The following is a 25,537-nucleotide window of genomic DNA, read 5'->3' on the forward strand; positions in this document are numbered from 1 at the left end:
TATCTCATTTTTTTCTCATTTGTGAAATTAATGTAATGAAGCTAACTTGAAATTGTGTGTGTGTGGTGTATGTACAAAAGGACATGTGCTTGAGTGAGTGGAAGTCAGAGGTACTTGCTGAGTCTTCCTTAATTGCTGTCTATATGAAAAGAGGGTTTTTCACTGAAGGTAAATTCATCAATTTGGCTATATTGATTGGCCAGCGAGCTCCAGGGATCTCCCTGTCTCTGTCTCTCACCACCTTCTAGTGCTGTGATTTCAGATCCATATGTGGTGCTCCATGTGTGTTTTACATGAGTTCTAGGTATGACTTGGGTAGCATGTACTTGGTGAAGTCATCTTCCCAGCCCCTAAAGTTGACTTCTTAAATTTTAATTTTAAAACATACGTTCATTTATTTGTATGTACAGGGGAGAGTAGGGAATGTGTTCCATGGTATGAATGTAGGTTGCTCTGAGGCTCAGGCAGTGACCTATGTTTTAAAGTCTAATATGCCTACACCACACTTGGAACTTGAGAACCTCGGTAAGAAAGTAATGGGGTACTGAGTTTCAGTGAAGGTGAATCTAGTGAGCTGAAGGAGCTACAGTAGTCTCTTCACTGGACTAGTTCTTCAGTGTAGCTTTGTGCTTTGCTCTGAAAGTTTAGCCTTAAGCCTGTTCCCCTTCATTTCCATGTTTGTGAGCTACCCATTATACTTTAGCGAGTTCATTTTCTACTTGGTCATCTAGGCCTGCTACTTAACCAAAGAATCCTTGGCTGCTGCCTCTGGGACACATCTGACATGTTGCCTGGTTCTGTCATAAAAGTTTCGTAGGATCACAGGTACAGTGTTCATTTATATATTGTCTGTGGCTAACCTTACACAAAGAAGGTAAGAGTTGAATAGTTGAGACAGATAGATAACCCACAAAACCTTAAATATTTTGCCTTTTGCAAAAAATTCCCAGCTCTCACCTTAATGGATAATATGTTTCTTAACGAACACTGTTTGCTTTATCCACAGAGAGTGTTTGGATAGTGTGAAAAGTTTGGCTTGACTTCCAGTTCTGTCAGAACAAAATTTGATCCTGAATTGTTATGGCTGCTTTTAGCATGAGAAGTTGGTAGTATGCTACAGTTTTGTTTTTATTACCTGAGTAATAAGTTGTATATTTTATATGCATAAATATCCTGGATGTCATTCTAAAAATAGGTTAATGTTTATTTTTTCCTGAATGTTTTGTTTAAAGAACTTACTGGGAATATAAAAAATTATAAAGTATAAAGTCCTTTTATATCTACTCACAGCTTCTGTAATCTATTCTGTAATGGTAATAAGTGGAATTCAGTTATGTTTAGGGACCAGTGACTACAAGCAATAATAATGACAATAATAATTGAGAAACAAATGGCTGATAAGGAATTGGTGATTTTGACTACTAAGGATAATTTTTTTCTCATTTTTTTTCTATTTTGCTGCTTTAGATAAGAAGTATTTTTAGCTATAGTATAGTAGAGAACCTAATAGTAGTTTAAAAAAGTAAAGATAAAATTTCTTAAAGAGGAAGGTGGTTGATGGCTGCATGGGCTCAAATATACAAGAACCTGGAAACCAGGCGCTTTGTCTTTCCCTACTCGGGTAGAGTAGAAGGAAGAACCAGAGAAAGGAAGAATGGGGCAAAGGAGGAACTAGCACTACTTCTGTGTCCTATTGTACAATTGAAAGTAACCATTTCCCTTGAATTCATAAAAAGTGTCCTGGCTAGAAGTGTGTCATATCATTACCTTAAAGCCTAAGGGAGTCTGGGGAAAGAGTATAGATGTTCTTTACTTAAAATGGTGGGCGTATGTCCCCATAAAATCATCATGTTTATTCATTTAAAATCTTGTGTGTGTGTGAGTGCGTGTGTGTGTGTGTGTGAGTGTGTGTGTGTGTGTGAGTGTGTGTGTGAGTGTGTGTGTGAGTGTGTGTGTGAGTGTGTGTGTGTGAGTATGTGTGTGTGCGTGTGTGTGTGTGAGTGTGTGTGTGAGTGTGTGTGTGTGCGTGTGTGTGTGAGTGTGTGTGTGAGTGTGTGTGTGTGAGTGTGTGTGTGAGTGTGTGTGTGAGTGTGTGTGTGTGAGTGTGTGTGTGCGTGTGTGTGTGAGTGTGTGTGTGTGTGAGTGTGTGTGTGTGTGTGTGAGTGTGTGTGTGTGTGTGTGTGTGTGTGTGTGAGTTGGGTTGCATGCATGCTGTTGCATGTTGTGGAGGTCAGAAGACAACTTCAGTTGTCAGTCCCTACATCTTGGTCTCTCTTGTTCACTGTTGCACAGGACAGGTTAGCAGACCAGTGAGCTTCTGGGAATTCCTTTGTTTCTACCTCCTATTTTCCTGTAGACGCATGCTGGGATTACAGATGTGCATGTTACTGTATCCATCTTTTCTCATGTGGGTTCTAGGGGTCTGAACTCAGATTGCATAGCAAGAGCCATGATGAGCTCCTCCTCTTCCTCCTTCTTTTTCTTTATCTTTGCCTTGTTTGTTCATTTTTTTTGAAGCAGGGCATCATGTAGCCCAGAAGTTCTCAAACACATGTAGCCACGGATGACTCTGAGCTCCTGTTCTACCTGCCTCAGTCTCCTGAGTATTGGACTTATAGGCATGCTCCACCATAAAGCCATTTTAAATAGAAAACATTGTAAGTTAAAAAAAATTTAATGCATCCAACTTACTGAACATAATAGTACACCACAGTGCACTCTGTAGTATCAGTCACTCATTCCTGTGATTGCATGTTGTCTTGGGACAACACGAGGTATCATACTACATATCATACCTGTGAAAGGTCAAAGCTAAAACTGAGAAGAGCATATTCTACCGATTGTGACTCGCTGTTATGCTAGTGGTAGTAGAGAGTGCCTGTAATCCCAGCACCTGAGGAGTGGAGGAATGAGAGTTTAAAGTAAGTTTAGGTTCTCTTTCAAGAACCTGTGTGGTAGTTTAAATGAAAATGGCCTCAGTAGACTCATAGGGAATGGCACTATCAGGAAGTGTGGTGTTGTTGGAATAGGTTTGGCCTTTTTGGAGGAAGTGTGTCACCGCAGGGGGTGCTTTGAGGATTCAGAAGTTCAGCCAGGCCTAGTGGCTCACTTTCTTTTCCTACTGCTTGGGCATCCAGATGTAGCACTCTTAGCTACCTCACTAGCACCATGTCTGCCTGCACACTTCATGTTTCCATGTTTCCACTTCCAGCACCATGATAGTAATGAATTAACCTCTGAACTGTAAGCCAGTCCCAATTAAATGTTTTCCTTTACAAGAGTTGCTTTGGTCATGGACAGATTCTTTTCACAGCAGTGAAACCATAATTAAGACAACCTACCTGAAAAAAAAAGTATTTATAGTTTGTATCATTTCATAGACATGCATGGTGGTGTCTGTGTTTTATTGGAGGTTTTTAATCTAAAGGCGAGAAAAAGTATAACAAGGACTTTTCGTAAGTCAGAGTGACTATTCAGATAGACTTTCTAAGAACCATACATAGAAGTGACTGAAAGATTCTAGGAAACCTTTATAGAGTTGATGACATTTCAGTTGGGCCTAAGAATTGGCCAAGTAGATAGTAATGGGTCAGAGAACATTTTATTGCTGCATCTCTCCTGATTGTTAGCTGGGGACGATAGTGTGATTCCTCAGAGTCTGTCCATTTCATCATTTGACCCTCTGATTATTGGGATGTTTTTGCAGAATTCTCCATTCTTCTATTCCTCACCTTCCTCTTCTCTTTGGTAGGAGAGCACAAGGTGATTTCTGTGACACAATGAGGAGAGAACCACTCTTTCAACACTTCTTACATAATTCTTTCATGGTCGCCAGAATTTTCTGTAGGTTCTACCTGATAAGGATACAACCTGCTCAGTCTGCATGTTACTTGTATTTATATTTCCAGGGCTTTTGGTATCAGATAATCAATTGATGTGCTCTTCCCAAAGAAAGACTATTTCTTCTGTTCTTAGCATTAGTTTTAGAAAGTAAAGGTGGAGTCAAAGATGAATCAGACTTTTGGTTTAGTAACTTGTGTATGAAACATTTCCTATAGCCTCAACTCTTGGTTCTCAGCTGGTGGCACTGTTTTGGGAGGCCATGGAACCTTTAAGAAATGAGGCCTCGCTGGGCTGGTCACTAGGGACAGGTGTACAGATCCTCTTGCCTGTACCTCTTCAGCATTTTCTACAAGCAAGTGCTACCATAAGGTTTAGAGCTTCTTGTCTGCTATGTAATGTGACTAGTCTCTGAGGTGTGATCAGCTGTGAGCTCTGACAACCAGGGCTTGAGCCCTAGCTTCCATGCCTCCTGCATCTTGAAGAATCCTTTCTGCTCTAAGTTGCTTCTAGTCAGGTATTTTGTTGCAGCAATGAGAACAGTAACTAACATACTAACTGAAAAAGCAGAAGTGCCATTTATTGGGATAGGGAGATACTTTGGACCTGGTACGCCTGATGACAGTTTTGTCTCCAGTCCTATCAAGTATTAGCTGGTGGAGAGTAAGAACCAGGTCTTGTGATCTTTGCATTCATAGCACCGAATCTGTGTAGAACATATTTTTGAATGGTGACTGGATGACGAGATTATTTATTGTTTCCATGAATCATCAGACTATTTCCTAAACATGTTTTGCTCTTCTTTTTGGACCTTATATGTAATCTGAGTACCTTTGTCTATGAAAATTCTACCTCTTCATTAATACCAGGAGTCAGCTTCCCTTTACTCTCACAGATCTGAGATAGTTTCTAAAGAGAACAGTTTATCTTGGCTTATAGTTGAGGTTTTGTCATTTTGGGCAGCACATTATGTCAGGGGTGTGGTGTGGGTCATAGACTTTCATGGCTAGGAAGCATGGCTAGGAAGGAGAGTGGGCTGGATCCCATCATCTCCTTCAAGAGCTCATCTCTCATGTCATTAAAATTGCCTACTACGCCCTACCTATTAAAGGCCCCACCATTCCCAATGACACCAAACTGGGGACCAGGCCTTTAACACATGGGTCTTTGGTAGATTCTAGATCCAAACTGTGATAAGCACTCAACCCAAGTAACTGCCTCTTCCATGAGGCTTTCTCTCATTCTCCACAAGTGATTTGTTTTTCCCTTTTGGGTTCTTCTTGGCTTTGTTGCAAATATATTTTGATTTATGTGACTTTGTTACTGACTGCTGCCAAATATATTTTACTGCTTTTCATTTGTTTGTTGTTGTTGTTGGTTTATTTATTTATAGAGTTTCTTGAATCCGAGGCTGTCCCCAAACTTACTATATAGTCGAAGATGTCCTTGATGATCCTCCTGCCTCTACCTTCCATGTGTTGGGATTATGGTTGTGTGCTGCCATACAGCCTCCTGATTGCTGGGATTATAGGCATGTGCCACCATACATAGCTTTATAAAATAGTCTCAGAATTGGTAGGGCTTACTAGGTCCTACCAGTTAAAGGCCCCACCAGTTCCCAATGACGCCAGCTTATTTGTTTTTGGATCTTGTACTTCCATACTACTTAAAATATTTTGAAAGCTATTATTATTATTATTATTATTATTATTATTAATTTTATATTCTTCCTCATTTCAGAAAATGTCCTTAGTAGGCCTTTGCCATCTAATTACTTCAAGAAAGAATGACACATTACATGGTTGCTTTGTACCAAAATTACCATTGTTGACCTTTTCATACATTTAGTTGGTGATTCAGCAAATTTGTCAGTGTATGACTCTTGAAAAATGTCTCATGCTTTACCATTTATTTGTTAATCCTTCTTTTTCCACACTTTCACTGTTTTTATAGTTTGCATTTTCTAGGATATCATGTAGTTTTTTGAATGGCATCTTTCACTTAGCAACCTACATTTAAGGTTTTGCCATGTCCTTTTATATATGCTACATATGCTAGTATATGGACTTATATGGTTTATTCACTTGCTGATTAAAAAATGTCTTAATTGCCTCTAGTTTGGGGCTGTTGGCTTGTAAAAAGGGGCCTTGGGTGGGTGAGTGGGGAAGCTATAAACAGTCATTTGGATAACTACCTAGCTGTTCAATGTTGGATTGCTTAGTAAGAATATATATATGCTTATAAGAGTTTCCTGTTGTTTCATATCCTCTTCAGTGTTTGATGTCAGTATTTGGGATGTTAGCATTGTCTTAGGTAGGAATTAGTAGTAGTGTTACATAATTGTTTAAATTTGCAGTTCTCTAATTGCTTATCATGTTGAGAATCTTTTTATATGATTATTGTCTGTGGTAAACGATTTGTTCTAATCTTTTGCCTTCACCTGCCTTTTAAGACAGAGTCTTACTGTGTAGCCTAAGTTATGCTGGAATGCATGATCCACCTGCCTCAGCTTCCTAAATGCTCTACCTAATTAGCTCTAAGCTAATAACCCCAGCTTGCCTGCCTGCCTGCCTGCCTGCCTGCCTGCCTGCCTCCCTCCCTCCCTCCCTCCCTCCCTCCCTCCTTCCCTCCCTTCCTTCCTTCCATCTTTGTTTTGATTAGATTTGTTTTCTTATTGTTGAATTTTAAGACTTCTTTGTGTATTTGAGTACAAATCCTTTATGTACTTTGCATAAATATGCAAAGCACAATCTGTACGTGTACTTTGCAAATATTTTTTCCTTGTCAGTATCTTCTTTTCATTTTTTAACATTGTCTTTTGAAGAACAGTTTTGTTTTAATCAAGTTCAACTTGTCTAGTTTTTCTTAAATGAATTGCCCTTGATGATGTCATCTAAAGGCCATTGCTAAATCAAGATCATTTAGATTTTCTCCTGCTTTTCCTGCATTATCTTATAGACATTTTATAGTCTTGAAATTTAGATCTGTGATCCATTTTGAGGGTGAGAGAGAGAGAGAGAGAGAGAGAGTGTGTGTGTGTGTGTGTGCGTGTGTGTGTGTGCGTGTGTGTGTGTGTGTGTGTGTGTGTGTGTGTAGCTAAAAAGCCCACGTCTAGGTTCTTTTTTCCTTCTCTTTCTCTGTCCCTTTCTGTCACTCATACTATATAAATTAGAATGAAGAACAGTATGAAGAATGACTATCTTAAAACCACTTTAGACTGAGTAATGGTACTTAACTGTAATTCTAGTACCCAGGAAGCTGAGACAGAATTATCAGCAGTTCAGGGTTCTCCTAGGGTCCATAAGTAAATTCCAGACAAGTCTGGGTTCATACACTGTTTCACAAAACTAAACCAAATTAAACAAAAAAATCTATAACAACAACAACAAAGAGATCAATAGAGGGGTGTGATGGTTTGGTATATGCTTGGCTCAGGGAGTGGCAATATTAAGAGGTGTGGCCTTGTTGGAGTAGGTGTGTCACTGTGTATAAAATCCCCTTAACTTAGCTGCCTGGAAGTCAGTCTTCCACTAGAAGCCTTAAGAAGATGTAGAACTCTCAGCTCCTCCAGCACCATGCCTGCCCAGATGATGCTGTCCTTTTGCCTTGATGATAATGGTCTGAACCTCTGAACCTGTAAGCCAGCCCCAATTAAATGTTGTCTTTCCAAGAGTTGCCTTGGTCATGGTGTCTGTTCATAGCAGTAAAACCCTAACTAAGATGAGGGGTCTTAGATTTCCTGGAACTGGAGTTACAGATGATTTTGAGCCACCATGTAGTTGCTGAAACTGAACCCAGCCAAGCAACAAGCCATCTCTCTAGTGTTTTGTCTGTCTGTCTCTGTCTGTCTGTCTGTCCCTCTCCCTCTCCCTCTCCCTCTCCCCCCCCTCTCTCTGTATGTGTGTGTGAGAGAGAGAGACAGACAGAGAGAGACAGAGAATATGAATAAACCATATGTCATGCTGTGCATATGAAAACCAGAGGGAAAAATGTGGGAAGGAGTTGGGTCTCCCTACGCTGTGCCCCAAGGATGGAACTAAGGTCAGCAGTGTTGGCAGCCAGCGCCTTTACCTGCTGTCTCACCTTACTGCTCCCAGTTCTTTTTTAATGTAGAAATTCCCATCTCCTTTTCTAAATACTATAATATTCAGGGCTTATGAAGGGTAAATAATAAGAGAGCTGAGTTCTTTCTGTACAGAGGTCTTCTTCTGCAGTTGGACTAATTTGGGTACACTGAGTGGAAGTGCAGACACTTGTCAGAGAAGATGGCTGCATATTATATAAGTCAGGTTTCATGCTGGTTACCCACTCTTTGGAGTTAATATGAAGCTGACCAACAGTTATCCGTTGTAAACAAAATAGAAATAAATAAGAGGACTAAAATGAAACAGGCTTAGGATTCAGACCATATATATACACGGTCATGTCACTCACTGGATGTGTAACCCTGAAGAAGTCACTGCAGTTTCTTATCTACCGCGTCCTGTCTTACACCTGCTCTGTGTGCTGCTTTCTTGCAGTGTCTTCAGAATGTGTAATTTATTTTTATCGTAGACATTTGTTTAAATTAATACTATCTTCTCCCTTCTGTAGCCGGTAGCTCTAAAAAAATTCTGTTAACTGTGTTCTTGTCTACACTCCTTTCCGTTGATCAGGTATCTTTTAAAATGTCAATTTTTGTTGCCCTGTTTTTCTAGAGCCCATCTATTGGTGAAACTTAAAGCAGAATCTGAACTTATGAGCCTGTGAGATGGCTCAGTGCATAAAGGTATTTGGCACTAAGCCTGACAAACCAAGTTCCAACCCTAGGCCACATGTGGTAGAAGGAGAAAACTGATTCTCATGAGTTATCTTCTGATTTCCACATGCATAACCATGGCACATATGTGTCACCTGCCCTCACCCCATACCAAATAAGGAGATGTAAATAATTTTAAGCCTCTAAACTCATTAATTATGACCTGGTAGAGATAATCTGCATAACTTGATTTCAGTCATGTGCCTCAAGGGCAAGGGATGAGTTGGGTGAGTGTGGTGAGTGATATTGTCTCTTGGATGTCCTGGAAATGTGTGAAGCTACATTTTTATCATTTCAGTCTTCAGGAGGCACTCTTTATTGGTAGGGGACAGACCAGAGTTGTTTCTTTAATGTGTTATCCAGCTCCAGTGCTATCATAGGGACTGGATCTGGCAGGTACTTAAGAAATTCTGAGATTGGTGTAGGGCCTACTCCATAATGCTGTGACATAGACACAGGTTTGTAAAGTACAGGGACATGCAATAAAGAGTCCTTAACAAACAGTAGCTGTTGCTGAGCTCTTTCTGTTCAGAGGAGAGGGTGGGTGCTATAATTTTTCATAGGACACGGTTTAGAGAGTCGGCAGAAGAGATGCATTTCCCCCTCTCCATTCTAGTGTGAATGAATCTTGAATCTGATTTGAGGAGGTCTTGACTCTGGGGTTCAAGAGGACTTTGGCAGGCTCTAGAATAGCTGTTCTCAGCTTATGGGTCCTGATCTCTTGAGGGATTGTTGAACGACCCTTTCTAGGGTCGCCTAAGACCATTGAAAACGTCAGATATTTACATTACAATTCATAACAGTAGCAAAATTACAGTTATGAAATAGCAACAAAATTAATTCTATGATTGGGGGTCACCACAACATGAGGTAACATATCAAAGAGTCACAGCATTAGGAGGGTTGAGAATCTCTGCTCTAAAAAGCCTGTCTGGTACCTCTCTTTAGAGTCCAGGTTCGGGGAAACAGCAGAGACAATCAGAACATTGGTTTTGTATCTGTTTCCCGCCCCTCAGCGCCTCTTCAGAAAAAGGGGGCGGGGGCAGCGCTCTCCCCGCCTCCTTTCCTTCCTTTCTCTGTTCCTCCCTCCCTCCCCGCCCCTTCACTGAGCTTCTGTGTCTTTGCTGCCGCCCTATGTGGGCCTGAGTGTGCTGCGCCTCAGGAACTGGGTGGCTGCGCTTCAGCGCTTAGCCGAATCCAGCCTGTCAGGCTGGTTCAGCCCGGGCTTTGTCCCAACTGCTGAGCAGGGAGAGGTGCGGCTCTGCGACAGATACACAAGATCATCAGAGATGCTGGGCCCCGCACCCACCGCCAGGTAATTCTGGCCTTCCCTGGGCCTGGCATAGCTAGACTGAGCTGGGATAGTAGGAGCGGGTGTCTTGCTGCCTTCTGGGAAAGGGAATGGGAAGAACATTACATTCCACTTATTTTAAGAATTCTTAATGAGGGAAGGGCCTGGCGGTGTAACATTGAGATAAGCCACTCAGGGCTAGGCCTGAGTGGTATTGGCTAGGGAAGGTTATGAAGGGGAAGCTGGATTTTTGGGGAACTGCATGCCTCAGGGGCCCCACTCCTTTGTAAGCATGCTTCTGCTTGGTGGCCAGGGTGATGCTTTTCTGTGCTGTGGTTTAGCTGCCTGTTTACTGGACCAGGGATACTGTTCTCTGGTTGGAGACATAGTGAAGATAGGAGACCCCCCTAGCTGTTTCTGTTTAGGGAGTCTCTGTGAGCCTTAGTTTCCTTGTTTGAAGAGAAGGTCTTAACATTGTTTGTAACTGCTGCTTTCCTAGGCTGTAAAATTACCTTGGAAAGGTGAGCTAGATTGAGGAGCCAGCTTTCCATATGCATCTTGCTGGTCTCTTTAGAACCAGTGACTTCAGGACAAGACTGGCTTAAAGTGCTGATGCTTATGTTGGGGCTAGATATGCTGAGTGTAGGATGTGGGGTTGAGAAGAAAGAAACAGGTGAAAGGATGCTATCTTTTTCTTTTTTTTTTTTTTTTTTTCTGAACTGGCCAATTCTTTGATTTTTAGACTACTGCTATAAACTAGGCTGTCTTTCTCTGGTGCACTGTTATTGATCTACTAAGTAAATGACAGACCTTGAGACTATGTAATATCTTAATCACTGTGATTTCTTCCCTTATTATCTGGCACCAAGAAGTACAAACACGAGCCTGTGTTGATTATGTTGGACCTTTCTCATCTTGGTTTCAGAGGAGCTAGGCACTTCTTCTGGTAATCCTTCCTCTCCTTCCTTTTTTCCTGCCTCCTCCTGCTGGTGGGCTTTCCTTGCCTGTCCCCTCACCTGTTTTCCTATCTCACTGGTTTCCTTTCCTCTCCTTGACCGCATACTTTCCACTTCTTGTCTCTTTTCCCTCAAAAACCAGACTTTATTTTTTTCTTTCTTCTTTTTTGTTTCTTCCCTGGATCCTCTTCCTCTTGGTTAAGCTCTCTTCTCTTTTATTTTTGGAATTTTTTTATTGTGCTTTCTCATGGTTTTAAGTTGCTGGCTTGGAGGGACCTTTGCTGTGATGTTTTTAAGGTCCAAACATTCTAGTTTCCTTGTTTTTGGCTTAAGCTTTGTTTTTTTTTTAAGTGTCAGACCTTCCCCTTACTGCCCTCAAGCTGTGTTTTTGGGGCTTCCCATTAAGTTCTTCCTGGATTTATTTCCCATCTTTTTCCTTGAGAGCCAAGGCAGAATGTGGGCAGAAGGAAAAAGTCATGATAGGAGCAAGAGTGTGAAGGCTTGAGCTGGAGAACAAGTACAAGTACAGCTAGTGAAGAGACCTCGCTGAGAGTCCTTCATTGAGATAGGGGCTGGGAGATAGCCAATTACCAGATGGCTCAGTGGGATAAGAGAAGAAGGTGAGGTTGTGGGGCAAGAGTGCTCTTTTGAAGAAGAAGCTGGCTTTGGCATCAAGATGGAGGTTGTTTGAGGTAAGGGTAGCTGTGGAGGGAAAGATTTATAGGATATATAAAGGTATGTAAAGGATGTGTAACCATATAGGTTAGTTGTTTCCCCCTCCTGATGGTAGGCTTTTTGAAGAGGTTTATTTTTGCTCTGTATCCTCCCCCCTTGGGCAATGTCCTAAAGTGGGAGAGTGAAAGGGGAAACAGAGATGAGACTGACAGGGTTATTGTTTCATTGACACTGACTAACTAATATATGCAATGTATGTGCATGTGCATATGCATGTACACACACACACACACACATACAGAGACACACACACACACACAGTATCGATGTGGTATCATCCATTAGTAACTGTTCTTTCTGGCTGGTGAGAACACTTGCCACCAAGAATGATGATCTGAGTCTATTCCCAGGTACCATATAGTGGAAGGAGAGACTTATTCCTATGCGTTGTCCGGATATGTGAGCCATGGTGTGTGCTCACGACTATCCTAGCACATACCTATATAAACAGATGTAATTTTAAAAATAAGTTTTCTCTCAGTCATTTATAGTGTATTAGCTATGGTGCTGGTTTCTGGGTAATGTCGGTTTTAAAAGGAGATAACTTAGATTCATTTGCTGTGTTCAGATGCAGGTCATGGGGTGTGGACCCTCGTGTGGTAGTGTAAAAGGAAGCTATGATAGTGTAGTGGAGGAAACAAATCAGTGGCAGGGCTGGATTGTAAACTCAAGTCTTCTTTAACTGTGATATGAATTTACTTAGAGCATGTTATCTTGTGATATTATGTGCATGTTGTATGTAAAGAATTTTGTTTTTTCTGTCTTTGGTACTAAAGTGTAGATATTAATGAAGTAGAAAAACAAATTTACATGTGGTAATTATTATGCCCTGGTCAAACAAATTCTCAGTACCTTGGAAGGAAGCAGACTTTTGTCCCTGTTCATTTCTGGCTGCAGGCCATTTAGGTGACTCACTGCTGAGCACCCTTTCTGAGTTATTTGATCCCTTTCTCTTCCCTCTTTTCTTATATTCAATTTTTGGCAGAAGATAGAGTCCAGAGACCAGATAGGCTAGGTGTTTGCTTCACAGACTTCTGTAAGATAAGAATATAACACCCTAAGGGCTGGTGAGGATCCAGCGAGGCAATGGATGCACGAACACACTCTGTGCAGTGATCTTTCAGTATTCCTGTCACTGTCCCTGGATGCATTCTTAAACACCTAAGAAGATGCTCAGATGCTGTAGCCCAGAAGTCCAAGGATGCAACTGAGAAACCTAGATTGTGTCTCAATTCTTGAGGAATAAAAGAAAAGGAAGGAATATATAGAAGAAGCTTTTAGGATTGATAATTGAGCTTCATGCTGAAAATGGAGGTCAACTGGTAATATAGTGCTTTATTCATCATGTCAGAGAGATGGTAGGGGCTAGTATAAAAGATTTCATTTTGAGTGACTGCTTATGATAAGTAGACAAATAGAAAAGAAAGTAATTGGGCTGGAGAGATGGCTCAGTGGTTAAGAGCACAGACTGCTCTTCCAGAGGTCCTGAGTTCAATTCCCAGCAACCACATGGTGGCTCACAACCATCTGTAATGAGGTCTGATGTCCTCTTCTGGTGTGTCTGAAGACAGCTACAGTGTACTCATATAATAAATGAATCTTTAAAAAAAAAAAGAAAGTAATTAAGGTCAAATCTTCACTTAATGATTCTAGTTACTTGGTTTCATATATTAAAATGAAAGATATTTATATTGTTAACTAATTTTATAAAAAATAAAAAATATGACCCTGGAGAGATGGCATTGGCTGCTTTTCCGGAGAATCTGGGTTCACTTCTCTGTAATTGCAGCTCACAACTGTCTTGTTACCCAGTTGCAGGGGTTCTGGCACCCAAATGCAGACATACATGCAGTCAAAATACCGATGCACATAATAAATTTTTTTAAAAAAGCAAAAAATTACAAGTTTGTACTTAATAAATAGCTATATTTATTCTTAATCGGCAAAAATAAACTCTAAAGTCACCTCTTAAGCAAGTAAGTCTTCCTTTGGGGCTCGAGAGATAGCTCAGTTGTAAAGAGCACTGGATGCTCTCTCTGAGGTGCTGAGTTCAATTTCCAACAACCACATGGCAGCTCACAACCATTTATAGTATGATCTGATGCAGATAGATAAAATGTGTGTGTGTGTGTGTGTGTGTGTGTGTGTTTGTAAAAATAAATAGTATCTATAACAACTTTTTTTTTTTTAAAGAAAGCCTTTCATTACTGTTAGGGCCTCTCTTCTGGATTTATGCAGCATCTCTCTGCACTCAGTGGTGGCACTTGCTGTTGATGTCTTGTTATGTGGATCCTATATCTTTTCCTCCTGCTAGGCTGCATTTATTGGCAGGCAGACTCGGAGCCTAGTAAATTTAAGAGCCAGCTGAGTGCCTTTTTAGTTACTAGATATATGTTAGTAAATAAAACAAACTTATTTGCTACTGTTTATTAAGGAAATGTATAATTGAGTATAATTAAAAATTGTGGTAGTTGCTGTGATAATCAAGAGCACCTTTTGATCATGCTAAGTCTGTGAGACAGCTGCCACTCTGACCAGTACCTGCAGCCTAACAGAAGTTTAGGTAGAATTGACTGCCAGATAGAGAGCTGTTCGGTCAAAAGGTTAAAAACTTGGTGTTATCATCAACAAAGGTGGTATGTGAGGGCCTTCGGGCTGGGTGAGGTCATCTTGGGGAGAGTGGATTGTATGAGTCAAGGGGTCTGGAGTCTTGGATATATGAAAGATACTGATGGAAGTGTATACAGAAGGGAGAAAAGAAGGCAGAAAGATAGAAGGGAAAGAGAATCCAAAACAGTAGAGTATGTAAAAGAGAACCGAGGTTAGCTATAGTGACTGCTGATGAGAAATTAAACAAGAAAAGGACAGAAAAGTGGCCATAGATTTTTCAAAATGGATATGATTGGCAATCTTGACAAGAATACTTTTGGTGAAATAGGATGGATGCTGCTTGGCACAGAGGGGAAGGGTGTGGAGACAGTACTGTAAATATTAATAGTTCTTTTGAGAAGCTCTGCTTCTGAGGACAAGCAAAGACACAAGTGGTGTTTGGAAGAGGACGATGGTGTCAGAGGACAGTTGTGCGCACATGTGTAGGATACTGTATAATGTTTTTATATTTTTCTAATATTTCTTGGGTCAGATAAAAGGAAACATTTACTTAGGATTTTGAGTTTCCTTTTTCTTTGCTATGCTACATCAATTTCTAAACTCTTTGGCTCTACTTTTAAGATAAATGTACCTTTTTAAAAATGGTTTATCAGGCAGGGTTTCTGTTTGTAGCCCTGGCTATCCTGGACTCACTCTGTAGACCAGGCTGAGTTCGAACTCAGAGATCCTCATGCCTCTACCTCCCCAGTGGGATTAAAAGTGTGCACCACCACCACTTGGCTCTCAACTAAGAACCACTGAGCCGTCTCTCTAGCATTTGTCATCTTATTTCTTCAGGTCTTGAGTGTTTCTTCCTCAACAAGTCCTTTCCTGGTCAACCCTGGTTTCATACTTAACGCACACACGTGTACTTGACACTGTTTTATTTAATTGCTTATTTTTTGTCTGCATCTTTTCTAGACCCATAATTTCTGCAAACATAGGAGTTTTGTTTTATCCAACTAGATTAGTCTATTACATTGTAAGTACACAACAGGCTTTGTTAAATGGCAGCACAGCAAATGACTGACTATATCAGAGGAAAGCTTGGTGTAACTGAAAGGTCATTCCAGGGAAGAAGTCAGGCAAGAAAAGAGTATAGGGAAAAGACGTTTTTGAGGGAAGAAATGACATCATGATTTCGTTGTAACTGGAAGCAAGAAGAATATGGTTGAATATGTAGGGAGGCATGTAGTTGTGGGGGTGGAAACTAGAGTTTTCCTGAAGAGATTTTTGTTTTCTTTTTAAAAATAAGCCCACCCACTTAGGGGGTGAGGTGTGGGAGATCATATAGTGTCATACTGGAAAATAATTATAACTTTGAAATGAAAGCATTAACTAGATTTTATAGTGTTCTCTGAGACAATGCTGCTTCAGTCTATAGAAACCTTTGGGAGATAGTTGAATTTTGCTGAGGGAAAGGCAGACTCTGTGTGTGTGTGGGGGGGGGGAGGGAGGGATGTGGGCAGGGAGGGAGAGGGAATGTGTATACTATGTGGGTCACAGAGATCAAACTCAGGTCATTAGACTTGCCAGTATGTCTTTCTTTACCTCTTAAGCCATCTCTCTGGGTTTGGGTAATTTTGAGAGACTGACTAGGCAAGGAGAGAAGCCAAGATGAGGATTGTAGGGACTGGTAAGTAGTTTATTAGAGCTTGGAGTGAAGTTTCAGAATTTTAGTGGAAATTCTTGAACTAGTTAGCTATTGTGTTTCGAGTGTACATGGTTCATTTATAATGTTAAGTTGTTTATATTTGGTGGTCAGACCCTGGGTATGATCAAATGGGTGTTGGCTAACTTCTGCCTGAGGTAAGAAAATGGAGTGAGCAGCATGTGGACAGGGACATCACTGTGGTTGTCGGACAGCATAGTGGTGACAAGTCAGAAAGTGAGTGAGTGACTAGGAAATCAGCGCTAAGAGCACAGCCATGTGACAGCAGCCAGCATAGTCACGCACACACTTGAAAAAATAAATAGCATTGAAAATTAAGGATAAAGTCTGTAGGATGAATATGAAAGAAAAGACAGCCTCCAGTTTCTCTGGGTCAGGTAGGGGCTGCAGTTGCAGCTAGAGAAGTCAGCTTGGGTGATAGGCAGGTCTCTTTTAAGGCTAGCATGCAAAAGAGCTAGCCAATGACAAATAGAAAGTTCCATCAGAAATAGAAGAACAGTTTGAATCAGGAAAGGAATGTTAAGAGTTAGGAAGGTATGTGTGTCTGTGTGTTGTGTGTGTGTGTTCTAAGTACATAAGTACAAGGTTTTTTAAGTCTTGTTTGTTTTGTTTTTCAAGACAATATTTCTTTTATGTAGCTCTAGTTGTCCTGGATCTCCCTCTGTATACCAGGTTGTCCTTGAACTCAGAGATCCACCTGCCTCTGCTTTCAGAGTGCTGGGATTAAAGGTGTGTGCTACCACAGCCCAGTGAATTTCATCTTTTACTTAAAATCTCTGCCATTTCCATATCCTTGTTGCCTCTCTTTTCTCTTAACTTTAGGAAGGTTCTCAGCATAACCCTCTGTCTCATTCTGTCTCAAATTATCATTAGTGTCTAAAGAGTACTTTTAAGATAATCAAAATAATTAAGAAAGTAGTCATGCCCTTATAAATATTTAAGTTAGTAATTTTAAGTAAATTATATACCCTGGTAAGTTTCGGATTCCTTTAAAGATGTGGCATTGTCTGACTCTCAGAAGCCTTCCAGTTTATTCCACCAAGCTAGATTATCTTAGAAAGTGGACTCTTGCTCATTACCTGAGGTGCTCCATGTCTCTACTGGGTCACGACCATGGAGACAAAGAAATTAATCATAGTTTTGTCCCTTGAGTTATTCCTTGTCTAGTGACCATAAGAAGTGAAGATGAAACAACATTGTTTCATAGAAGTGTGAATAAAATGCAGTTAAATGTAGTAAAAAATATTTAATAAAACCCTGGCTCGGAGTTTCTTCCTGCCTTAGACCACTTCCCAGAGGAAAGACACACACAACCATGTACTTTTACATATGTCTTAGGTAGCACAATAGCGGGGCAACTGCCTATTGTCCATGCTGTTAGGGTCCATTTTCCTACTGATAACTCTGAGTTACTACTTTTTTTTTTTAATTAATTAATTTATTTATTTTTTTGGTTCTTTTTTTTCGGAGCTAGTGACCGAACCCAGGGCCTTGCGCTTCCTAGGCAAGCGCTCTACCGCTGAGCTAAATCCCCAACCGAGTTACTACTTTCTGATTTCTGTGTTCCATCTGGGCTGCTCTTAACTCCAATTGGCTGGCCCACATGGCCACTTTATTATGGCTCAACTATCTCATTGTGCATCCTCCTGCATATCCTTCCTCTTCCATGGCAGCTTCTTTATGCTTCTCTTCCTCAAGTCTGGGAAACCTAAACCCTGCCTCTGTGTCTTCTCCCTAGCTATTGGCTGCTGGCTTTTTTATTTATCAATCAGAATTAACTGAGGTCAGGGTTCCTCAGTGTCTTACATGTTCACCCTCTAGTCTTTGGGGCAAACAATTTTGGGGAACCCAAATTAGTATTAGAATACAAGCAGCGTTAGGCCAACCCTCTACAGATGGGTTTTGAAGGAGGGTAAATAGAGGCTTCTTCAAAAGTTTCTTAGAGGAAGTGAGTCCAGTTGAGCCTTGAGGAGTGAGTAGGAGTTTGCTAGGCAGACACATTGAGGCATCTTAGGCAGATAGAACTAGAACGATGCAGGTGAAGGTGGGAATATGAAAGTGTACTGATGGAATGATGGGTTTGAGGAATGGTATAGGCAAAACTAGAGACAGATGGGGAAGAAACAGAAATTTGTTAGACAACTTTTTGTATCAAGCAGCATGTTAGGTGCTGTCTCTTAAAAAGTTTTTGTTATAACTCTAAAGTAGTCTTGTTTGCATTTTACATAAGAGTTAATGGAGCATCAGAAATTAAAGTAGCTTTAAACCACCTACAGTTTCTTTCCTGCTGCCCCAGCAGTTGCTTTCTTGTTGCTATACTAGAGCAAGTAGCTGGCTGGAGGCTGCACAGTGGGAGTGCCTTTGACGCATTAGAAGGGCATCTCTCAGCAAATTCAAGGCTACAGTATTCCAGGTTCCTGCCAAAGCAAACCTCTTGGCACGATTTAATTAAAGATCAGATTCTAATATTCAGGCACCAAGGGCATACTGTACTCCTCAGGCCTGAGTGTTGGCCATGTCATTATGCAGCTGCTCTGGGTTGTTCAAAGTTAGAAATGTGGTTGGGATGTGGAGTAGGTCTTATTTCTTCTTCCTGTCCCTCCTTCATTTTGTTGACTAATTTATTGTAAACTTCTAGCATTTCTTTAACTGTGCTGGGAATTGGCCTCAGTCCTTCTACTGAACTCTATTTCCACCACCCTCCTTCTTTTATTTAAATAGTGACTGAGGGACTATCTGGAAAGTGCATTAGAGGGACTGGTGAGGTGGCTTAGTGGGGAAAGGCACTTATTAAACCGGATGTTCTTAGTTTAATCCTCAGGATCCACACAGTAAAAAGAGAATGGATTGTTATACATTCCCCTCTGACATGCCCATGCATATAATACACAAGCATGTGAACACGTGCTAAACAAACAAACAAACAAACAAACAAATGTAATAACATTTTTAAAAAGTAAATTAGAAGTCACGTAGTATATTCCTTTGCTTCTAGAGGTAACTGGCATGTGGTGCGGTGATCACACAAATATTTTTTTGGGTTCTTGGGTCTTGTGCTCACCGTGTGCATATTGTGGGTGACTGGCTACATCTCTGAAACTGTGCTTCTTTTTATTTGTTTCATTGTTCTATTCCCAGTACCTAACATGGCCTAGAAAAATGATGCCTAACAAGTAGATTTCTAAGCTTTTTATAAATTCTGAAGTGTGATCTAGTGTTAGAGGTTATTAAAATACCTGTTCCAAAGAATGGCTGAAATCTTATGTGTAAAGGTAATTTACCCAGCTTGTTCTCCAGGGAAATTGTTTCATAGGATTTCAGCAACTCACCTGGGAAAGGTAAAGGACTGTCTCAAACCCTAAGCTCCATGTTGTGAGCTCAAGACATCCCATAATTCTCAGTGCAGGTGGATAGCAGCTTGTCTTTTCCTTTAGGTAATATCTCTTTTCCCATTGTAGTTTCTCTGTAGCCTTGTTCTTTAATCAACAGCTTTTCGTTTTGTTTTGTTTTGTTGTTGTTTTTTTTAAACCTGAGGCATTTACTGTCCAGATATAGAACTGCTTAGAAAAGTCTGTTTTTTTTCTGAATATATGTGAGGCAGAGCACAGTAGGTCCACTAACTCCTGGTTTGTTTGTTTTTTTTTTCCTTAAAAAATTGTATTTTAAATTAACATTCCCTCCCTTCTCTTCCTCCCTTCCTTTCTTTGTGATAGACTCTTGCTACATAGCATTGTCTGGCCTCAAATTTTCAGTTCTCCTGTTTTTTGTGCTTGAATTGCAGGTGTATGCTTGTGTGTTTGCCATGTTCTTATATGTCAGTTCACAGTATATGCAAGCACATACACATGTGGAGGCCAGAGGTTGACCTTGGGTTTTCCTTGGCCATTTCCTACTTTATTTACTGAGGTCTCTCCATGAACGTGGAGCACAGTACTGCAGCTAGCTTAGCTAGCAGGTTTCTCTGGGGTCTCAGCTTCACTGGAGTGATTGTAAAACAGAGAAGAACTTATGTGTGGACACTTTTCAGAGGAGGTGAATGGTGTGGACGAGGCTGCTTTTGAGGTTATAGATATCCTACTGTTGGTGGATTTCAAGTATAGTTGGGATGACCCAGATGGCATCATGCATTACAAGGTTTCAGACATTAGATTGCAGTAGAGTTTATCTACCCACTAATAATTCTCTTAAACATGATAAAGTGGCCAAGAATGGAGAAAACTGTGGTGAAGCTTTCCTGTGGTAATCCTGTGTTGTGGGCCTAAGTGGGAGTTACATTCAATAAGGCTGCTGGCGAAGGGCCTGGGAGGCCAGGGAGGGAGAGCCTGGTTAGGTATAAGGTAGCTGGGAGAGTATAATTTTGGAACTGGCAGCCTAGAGTAGGAGGGCATTGCCAGCTGAGACACTGAATGCTCTCTTGGAGGAGCTAAGGGACCTGAGTTCTAGGAGCTGGAGAAGGCAAAGAGGTCATCAGGGGAGTGAAAGTAGAAGAAAGAAATAAAATCTAGCAACCCAGCTAGTCAGTTCAGATAAACAGATCCTTGGTTTTGATGTCATTTGTTCAAAAAGGAAAGGAATAATTGTTTTGTCAAAGGTTGGTCAAGATGAATTTTAAAAATATCCAGTTGAGGGGCTGGGGATTTAGCTCAGTGGTAGAGCGCTTACCTAGGAAGCGCAAGGCCCTGGGTTCGGTCCCCAGCTCCGAAAAAAAAAAAAAAATATCCAGTTGAGTTTGACTTTAAAAAGTTAACTAAGGAGCCTGGCAGTGGGGGCACAAGCCTTTAATCCCAGCACTTAGGAGCCAGAGGCAGACAGATCTCTGAGTTCAGGACCAGCCTGGTCTACAGAGGGAGTTCAGGACAGCCAGAGAATTTGTCTACAAACAAACAAACAAACAAACAAACAAACGGTTAAGTTTTTTTGGGGGGGGCGATCTCTCGTCATTGCATTGACGTGGGGCCTGCTCGACTCCTTCCCCTTCCTTGTTCTTTTTCTCTCTCTTTCCAATGTCATTAAGAATATATAGTGAGGGCTAGGTGTGGTGGCATACACTTTTACTCTCAATACTTAGGAGGAGAGACAGGCAAATCTCTGAGGGTTTGGGGTTAGCCTGGTCTACATAGTGAGTTCCAGCAGAGCCACATAGTAAGACACTCTTTCGAAAAACAAAACAACAAAAAAGGAGAATATTTTGTGAGCTAACAGGCAGTATAGCTTAGTGGTAACACTTAGAGTTCATCTCTAGCACATTAAAAAAAATAATGAGTGTATCATGTGAGACATAAATTGAATGTGGATAGCCTTAGTTTGTAAGGCCAATTGGTGTCCTACTATAAAGGACTTTTAATTTTATCTCTACTAGTAAATTCCTTTCAAGACAGCATATATCTGTCTTTCTGTAAACTGTATATTAACTTGTATCTACTATAAGTTAAAAAGGCAAGGTACTGTTGGTCTGCAAACATGACTCCTGGGAAAGTCATCTGTAAACAATTAATAATACAAAGAAATGTGATAACCTGGAAATAGGCACATTGCCTTGGAGCATAGAGGAAAGGGCACCTGGCTCTTTGGAGGCCAGAACATTTTCTAAAGGCAGCATAGAAACAACAGAATTAATCCTCAAAGAATGGATGATAGGAAAATGGGCAGATGAAACATCACGTGTGAAGGGATGGAGGTGTGAAAGTTATGGCATAAAGACATTAAAGAAGTTGGTTTAGCTATACTGTAAAAGGAGTTAAAATGAGTGGAGGTATGGAAAATGAGACTGGTGAATGGGCCTGCTCAGGTAAGAGAGAGCCTCTTGAAGAAGCTAATGGCATTAGCTTTTACTCTGACATGCCAGCAAAGGATTATAAAATAGAGAAATGGTGCGCCTTTAAATTTTACTGATAGACCCTGGAGGAGCTGATGAGGAAAAAACAGTGTGAAAGAAGTAGATGTTTTCCATTTACTAGACAATATTAAAACGACTTGAATAGAACTTTCCAAGTTTAGAAAAGCCACTACTTTTATTGACTACAGTGTTCTCTCCGAGTTCTCTCTGTGTCTAATCCTTTTGATTATTAGAATGGCAAACGTACTGCATTTTAAAGCATTGGTTTCTGAAGCAATGGCATTCAAACTTGGCTGGCACTGAGCTTACCTATTTTCAAAATACAGAATTTTAGCTTTACCCAGACATACTAAATCAAAGTTTATGGTTGTCAAGCCATGGCAATCATATTTCTAAAAGTGCCTGGTGATTATTATGTAGTTTTGGGAAGGTTTTAATTCCTAAAGCATTATTGTATCTAATTCCAAGGAGACCTTTTTCTGGGTAGTTGTGATTAAAGATAGAATTTTCTACTATTACATGAATTACATGAAGGAAAAATATAAATTCTGGACACATTCATATTTATCTATGGTCAAGAACAAGAACATTCTAAGGCACTAATGCCTGTTTTCATTAAAGCCACTTGTTGGTATATCATGGGGATTTTCCTCTTTTAAATTTATTCTGTGTTTGGAGGAGGGATATCCAGAAGAACTGGCACATGGGCAGCATCTTTCTTGTGAAGGACCAAAAGGTATAAGTACTGTAAGTTTGTGGGCATATGGTCACTACTCTGCCAGTGTGACCTGAAAGAGGGTATAGGTAATATGTAGATGCATGAATGTTGTTTGGTCCTGGTAAAGTGGCCGCAGAAACAGAAGTTTCACTGACAGTTGGCAGTAGTCTCATCTGTTTAGGGAAAGACAACTTGCCTAAAGTTAGAAAGTTAAGTGTTATCCGCAAATTCAATGTATGGAATGCTGCTGGAGGTGTAGTTAATCTTTGTGTAGATGAATGAGTGGAACTGAAAAAGCTGTGGGATTTCTCAACATCTAGTAAGTGTTACTGGATTTCCCACTGATTTTTCACCTGGTCCATGCCTGCTTTTCAACTACATCATGGTGTATATATCTATTCTATAGGCTCTGGGGGGAGAGACTGGGTTACTAGTAACATCGGGATTACTGACTGAAGTGGCTAGTAATATTCATGACAAGTGCAGAATGGATGTATAATTTTAATTTTAAAACATTTAAAGTATGTAATTACTTGTGCTAAAAAATAATATGAGTGTATTATGTTTTTCTTTTGATTCTAGTAGCTGCTGCTGCTGGTGGTGACAATGTCAAATAACGGCTTAGACGTCCAGGACAAACCCCCAGCCCCTCCGATGAGAAACACCAGCACTATGATTGGAGCTGGCAGCAAAGACCCTGGAACCCTAAACCACGGTTCCAAACCTCTGCCTCCAAACCCAGAGGAGAAGAAAAAGAAGGACCGGTTCTATCGATCCATCTTAGCTGGAGATAAAAGTAAAGTATTTTGTTGATTTTTATCATTTGTGTGCTTTAAGAAGACAAAACAAAGCAAATCAGCTTTTCTCCTCGGAGTAGTCTGAGGAGAAGGTCTGTCCGTCCCTGACTTAATTCCCCTTCAATATCTTTTATTTTCTTGTTAACATGTCCTGCCTTCCTAGAGTGGCTAAAGCTGAAACTGACTCGTTGCTCAGGACTATATTTGAACAAAAGTTTTAAGAATAATTTTGCTCTTGCCAGCTTTCAGACAAATTGAAAATATTTGTGTGTATCTATTTCTTTTCCTTTTTTAATTTTTAAAAATGTTTATCAAATCATAAAACCTAAGGACTTTTGAAGTATCTTTGGAAATTTCTTTTTCCCAGATTGCTTTTACTTGGAATTACTGCCTTTGCAAATTTTGATTGCCTTATTTTTTGTCTAGGCTTTTGGTCCCATACTCAAGATTTGGGGATTTAGAGTTAGTAAAAATAGGAATGAATGGTTGAGCAAAGGAGGCAGAGATAAGTAGGACTCACTGTGAATTTAGTCTGAGGAAGACTTACTAGGCAGCCTCATTTCCTCTTGTTTTTAAAGACTAGCTCTCACTCTGTATCCCTGGCTAGCCAGCCACAAATGCATGACAGTCTCCTGCCTTAACTTCCAAGAGGTGAGATTATGCCCACCTTTCATTACCCTCTTATTAATAAAACTTGAAAGAAGAAAAATTAAATGATGAATCTGAATTCTTGATGAATCTGAAAAAGTCACTGACATCTTTATAGGAAAAAAAAGTGGGAACATCAAAGTTTGAGTGTCACCATAGATGACTTTTGCCTGATACTAACAATGCTAACGTAGGCTGGGCAGTGGGAGCACATACCTTTAATCTTAGCACTCGGGAGGCAGATGCAGGTGGATCTCTGAATTCGAGGCCAGCCTGGTCTTCAGAGTGAGTTCCAGGACAGCCAGGCTATACATAGAAACTGTCTTGAAAAAGAAAAGGAAAAGCTAACTTGATGACTGCTCATCTTAGGTAAAGTTCTCAGTTGTCCACCCAGGGCTCTTTTTGTAGTGAGGCTTTCTATCTTGGAAGTACAAGCTTCAAGGTCAGATGCATCTGATTTACCACCATCAAAAAGGGAACTGCAAAACAAGAAGCAGCTTTCTGAAATTATAACAACACAGAAAGAGCTACTATAACTTAACTAAAAATCAGGCAACTCGGTTTAAAAATAGGCAAAGGATCTGTGTAGACATTTCTCCAAAGGAGAGAGACGGATGGAAAATTAGCATATGAACAAATGTTGTTATCAGTTACCAGGGAAATACAGATTCACACCACCACACACTAGGATGGCTATAGCAAAAGAGCTGGATGCTATCAAGTGTTGGTGAGATATGGAAATATTTGAGCCTCATAATTGCTGGTAGGAATATAAGATGATATAGCCTCAGGGAATGTATTCTGGCAATTCTTTGGATGCTTAAATGTAGAGAAATGTTACTACCCAGCATTTCCATCAAAGAGAAACAATGCTTTAGCCTCATTTTTCATGATACCCAAAGTCAGAACCATCTAATATAAAAATAAAATATAACATTGATATAATGAAATAGTATTTGTTTTTTTTTTTAAAAAAGTCCTAAGCCATATTACCTCTATTGGTGAACCTTGAAATATGTTGTTAAGGAAAAGACCCAGTCATAATGGTCACATAGTGTGTGGCTCCATTCACGTGAAATGTCTAGAAATGTAATTCCTAGATAAAAGGCATGTTAGTGGTTGCCTAAAGATGCAGAGTAGGATGGGATTAAGGGAAGGGGTGATGACTAAGAGATGGGGAATTTCTTTTTGGGATGATCAAAATGTCTTAGATTGTGGTATTGTTTGTCCAGCCCTGTGAAAATACTAAAAGCTCAATTTACTTTATAGGTGAATTATAATAGTATGTAAATTATTATCAATAAAGTTGGTGTGTGTGTGTGTGAATGTGTGTGTGTGCCTGCCTGCCTGTGTGGTGTATATGCCTATGTCAGTAGTGTGTTTATGCACCCGTAGAGGTCAGAGGAGGACACTGGTACACTACTGTATTCCATTCCACTTTATTCCCTTGCGAAAGGGTCTCTTACTGAAGTTGGAGCTAGGTGGACATTCCGCAAGCCCCAGCAGTCCTCTCTTTCTGTCCCGCCAAAATCCTCCACGTTGTGGGGTTACAGATGTACCCTGGGCATCCTTGTGTTTTAAATGGATACTGGCGATT

At 40.4% G+C, this 25,537-nt stretch overlaps 1 protein-coding gene across 9 annotated transcripts in view; it reads left to right on the top strand.

Moving 5' to 3' along the window:
• Pak1 (p21 (RAC1) activated kinase 1) overlaps window positions 1–25,537 on the top strand; it is a 115,225-nt gene that overhangs the window by 39,710 nt on the left and 49,978 nt on the right. For 2 of the 9 annotated variants that reach the window (XM_063287516.1, XM_063287520.1), the window contains exons 2-3: window positions 732–825; window positions 23,078–23,291. In XM_063287516.1, coding sequence (XP_063143586.1) covers window positions 23,102–23,291 — 190 coding nt within the window. In that variant the 5' untranslated portion in view covers window positions 732–825; window positions 23,078–23,101. Of the gene's footprint in view, window positions 1–731; window positions 826–9,671; window positions 9,954–23,077; window positions 23,292–25,537 lie in introns of those variants that run through there. The other 7 variants (XM_039109396.1, XM_063287524.1, NM_017198.2 and 4 more) reach the window with 5 other exon arrangements.

Source organism: Rattus norvegicus, chromosome 1 (assembly GCF_036323735.1).
Source record: "Rattus norvegicus strain BN/NHsdMcwi chromosome 1, GRCr8, whole genome shotgun sequence".
Taxonomy (NCBI): domain Eukaryota; kingdom Metazoa; phylum Chordata; class Mammalia; order Rodentia; family Muridae; genus Rattus; species Rattus norvegicus.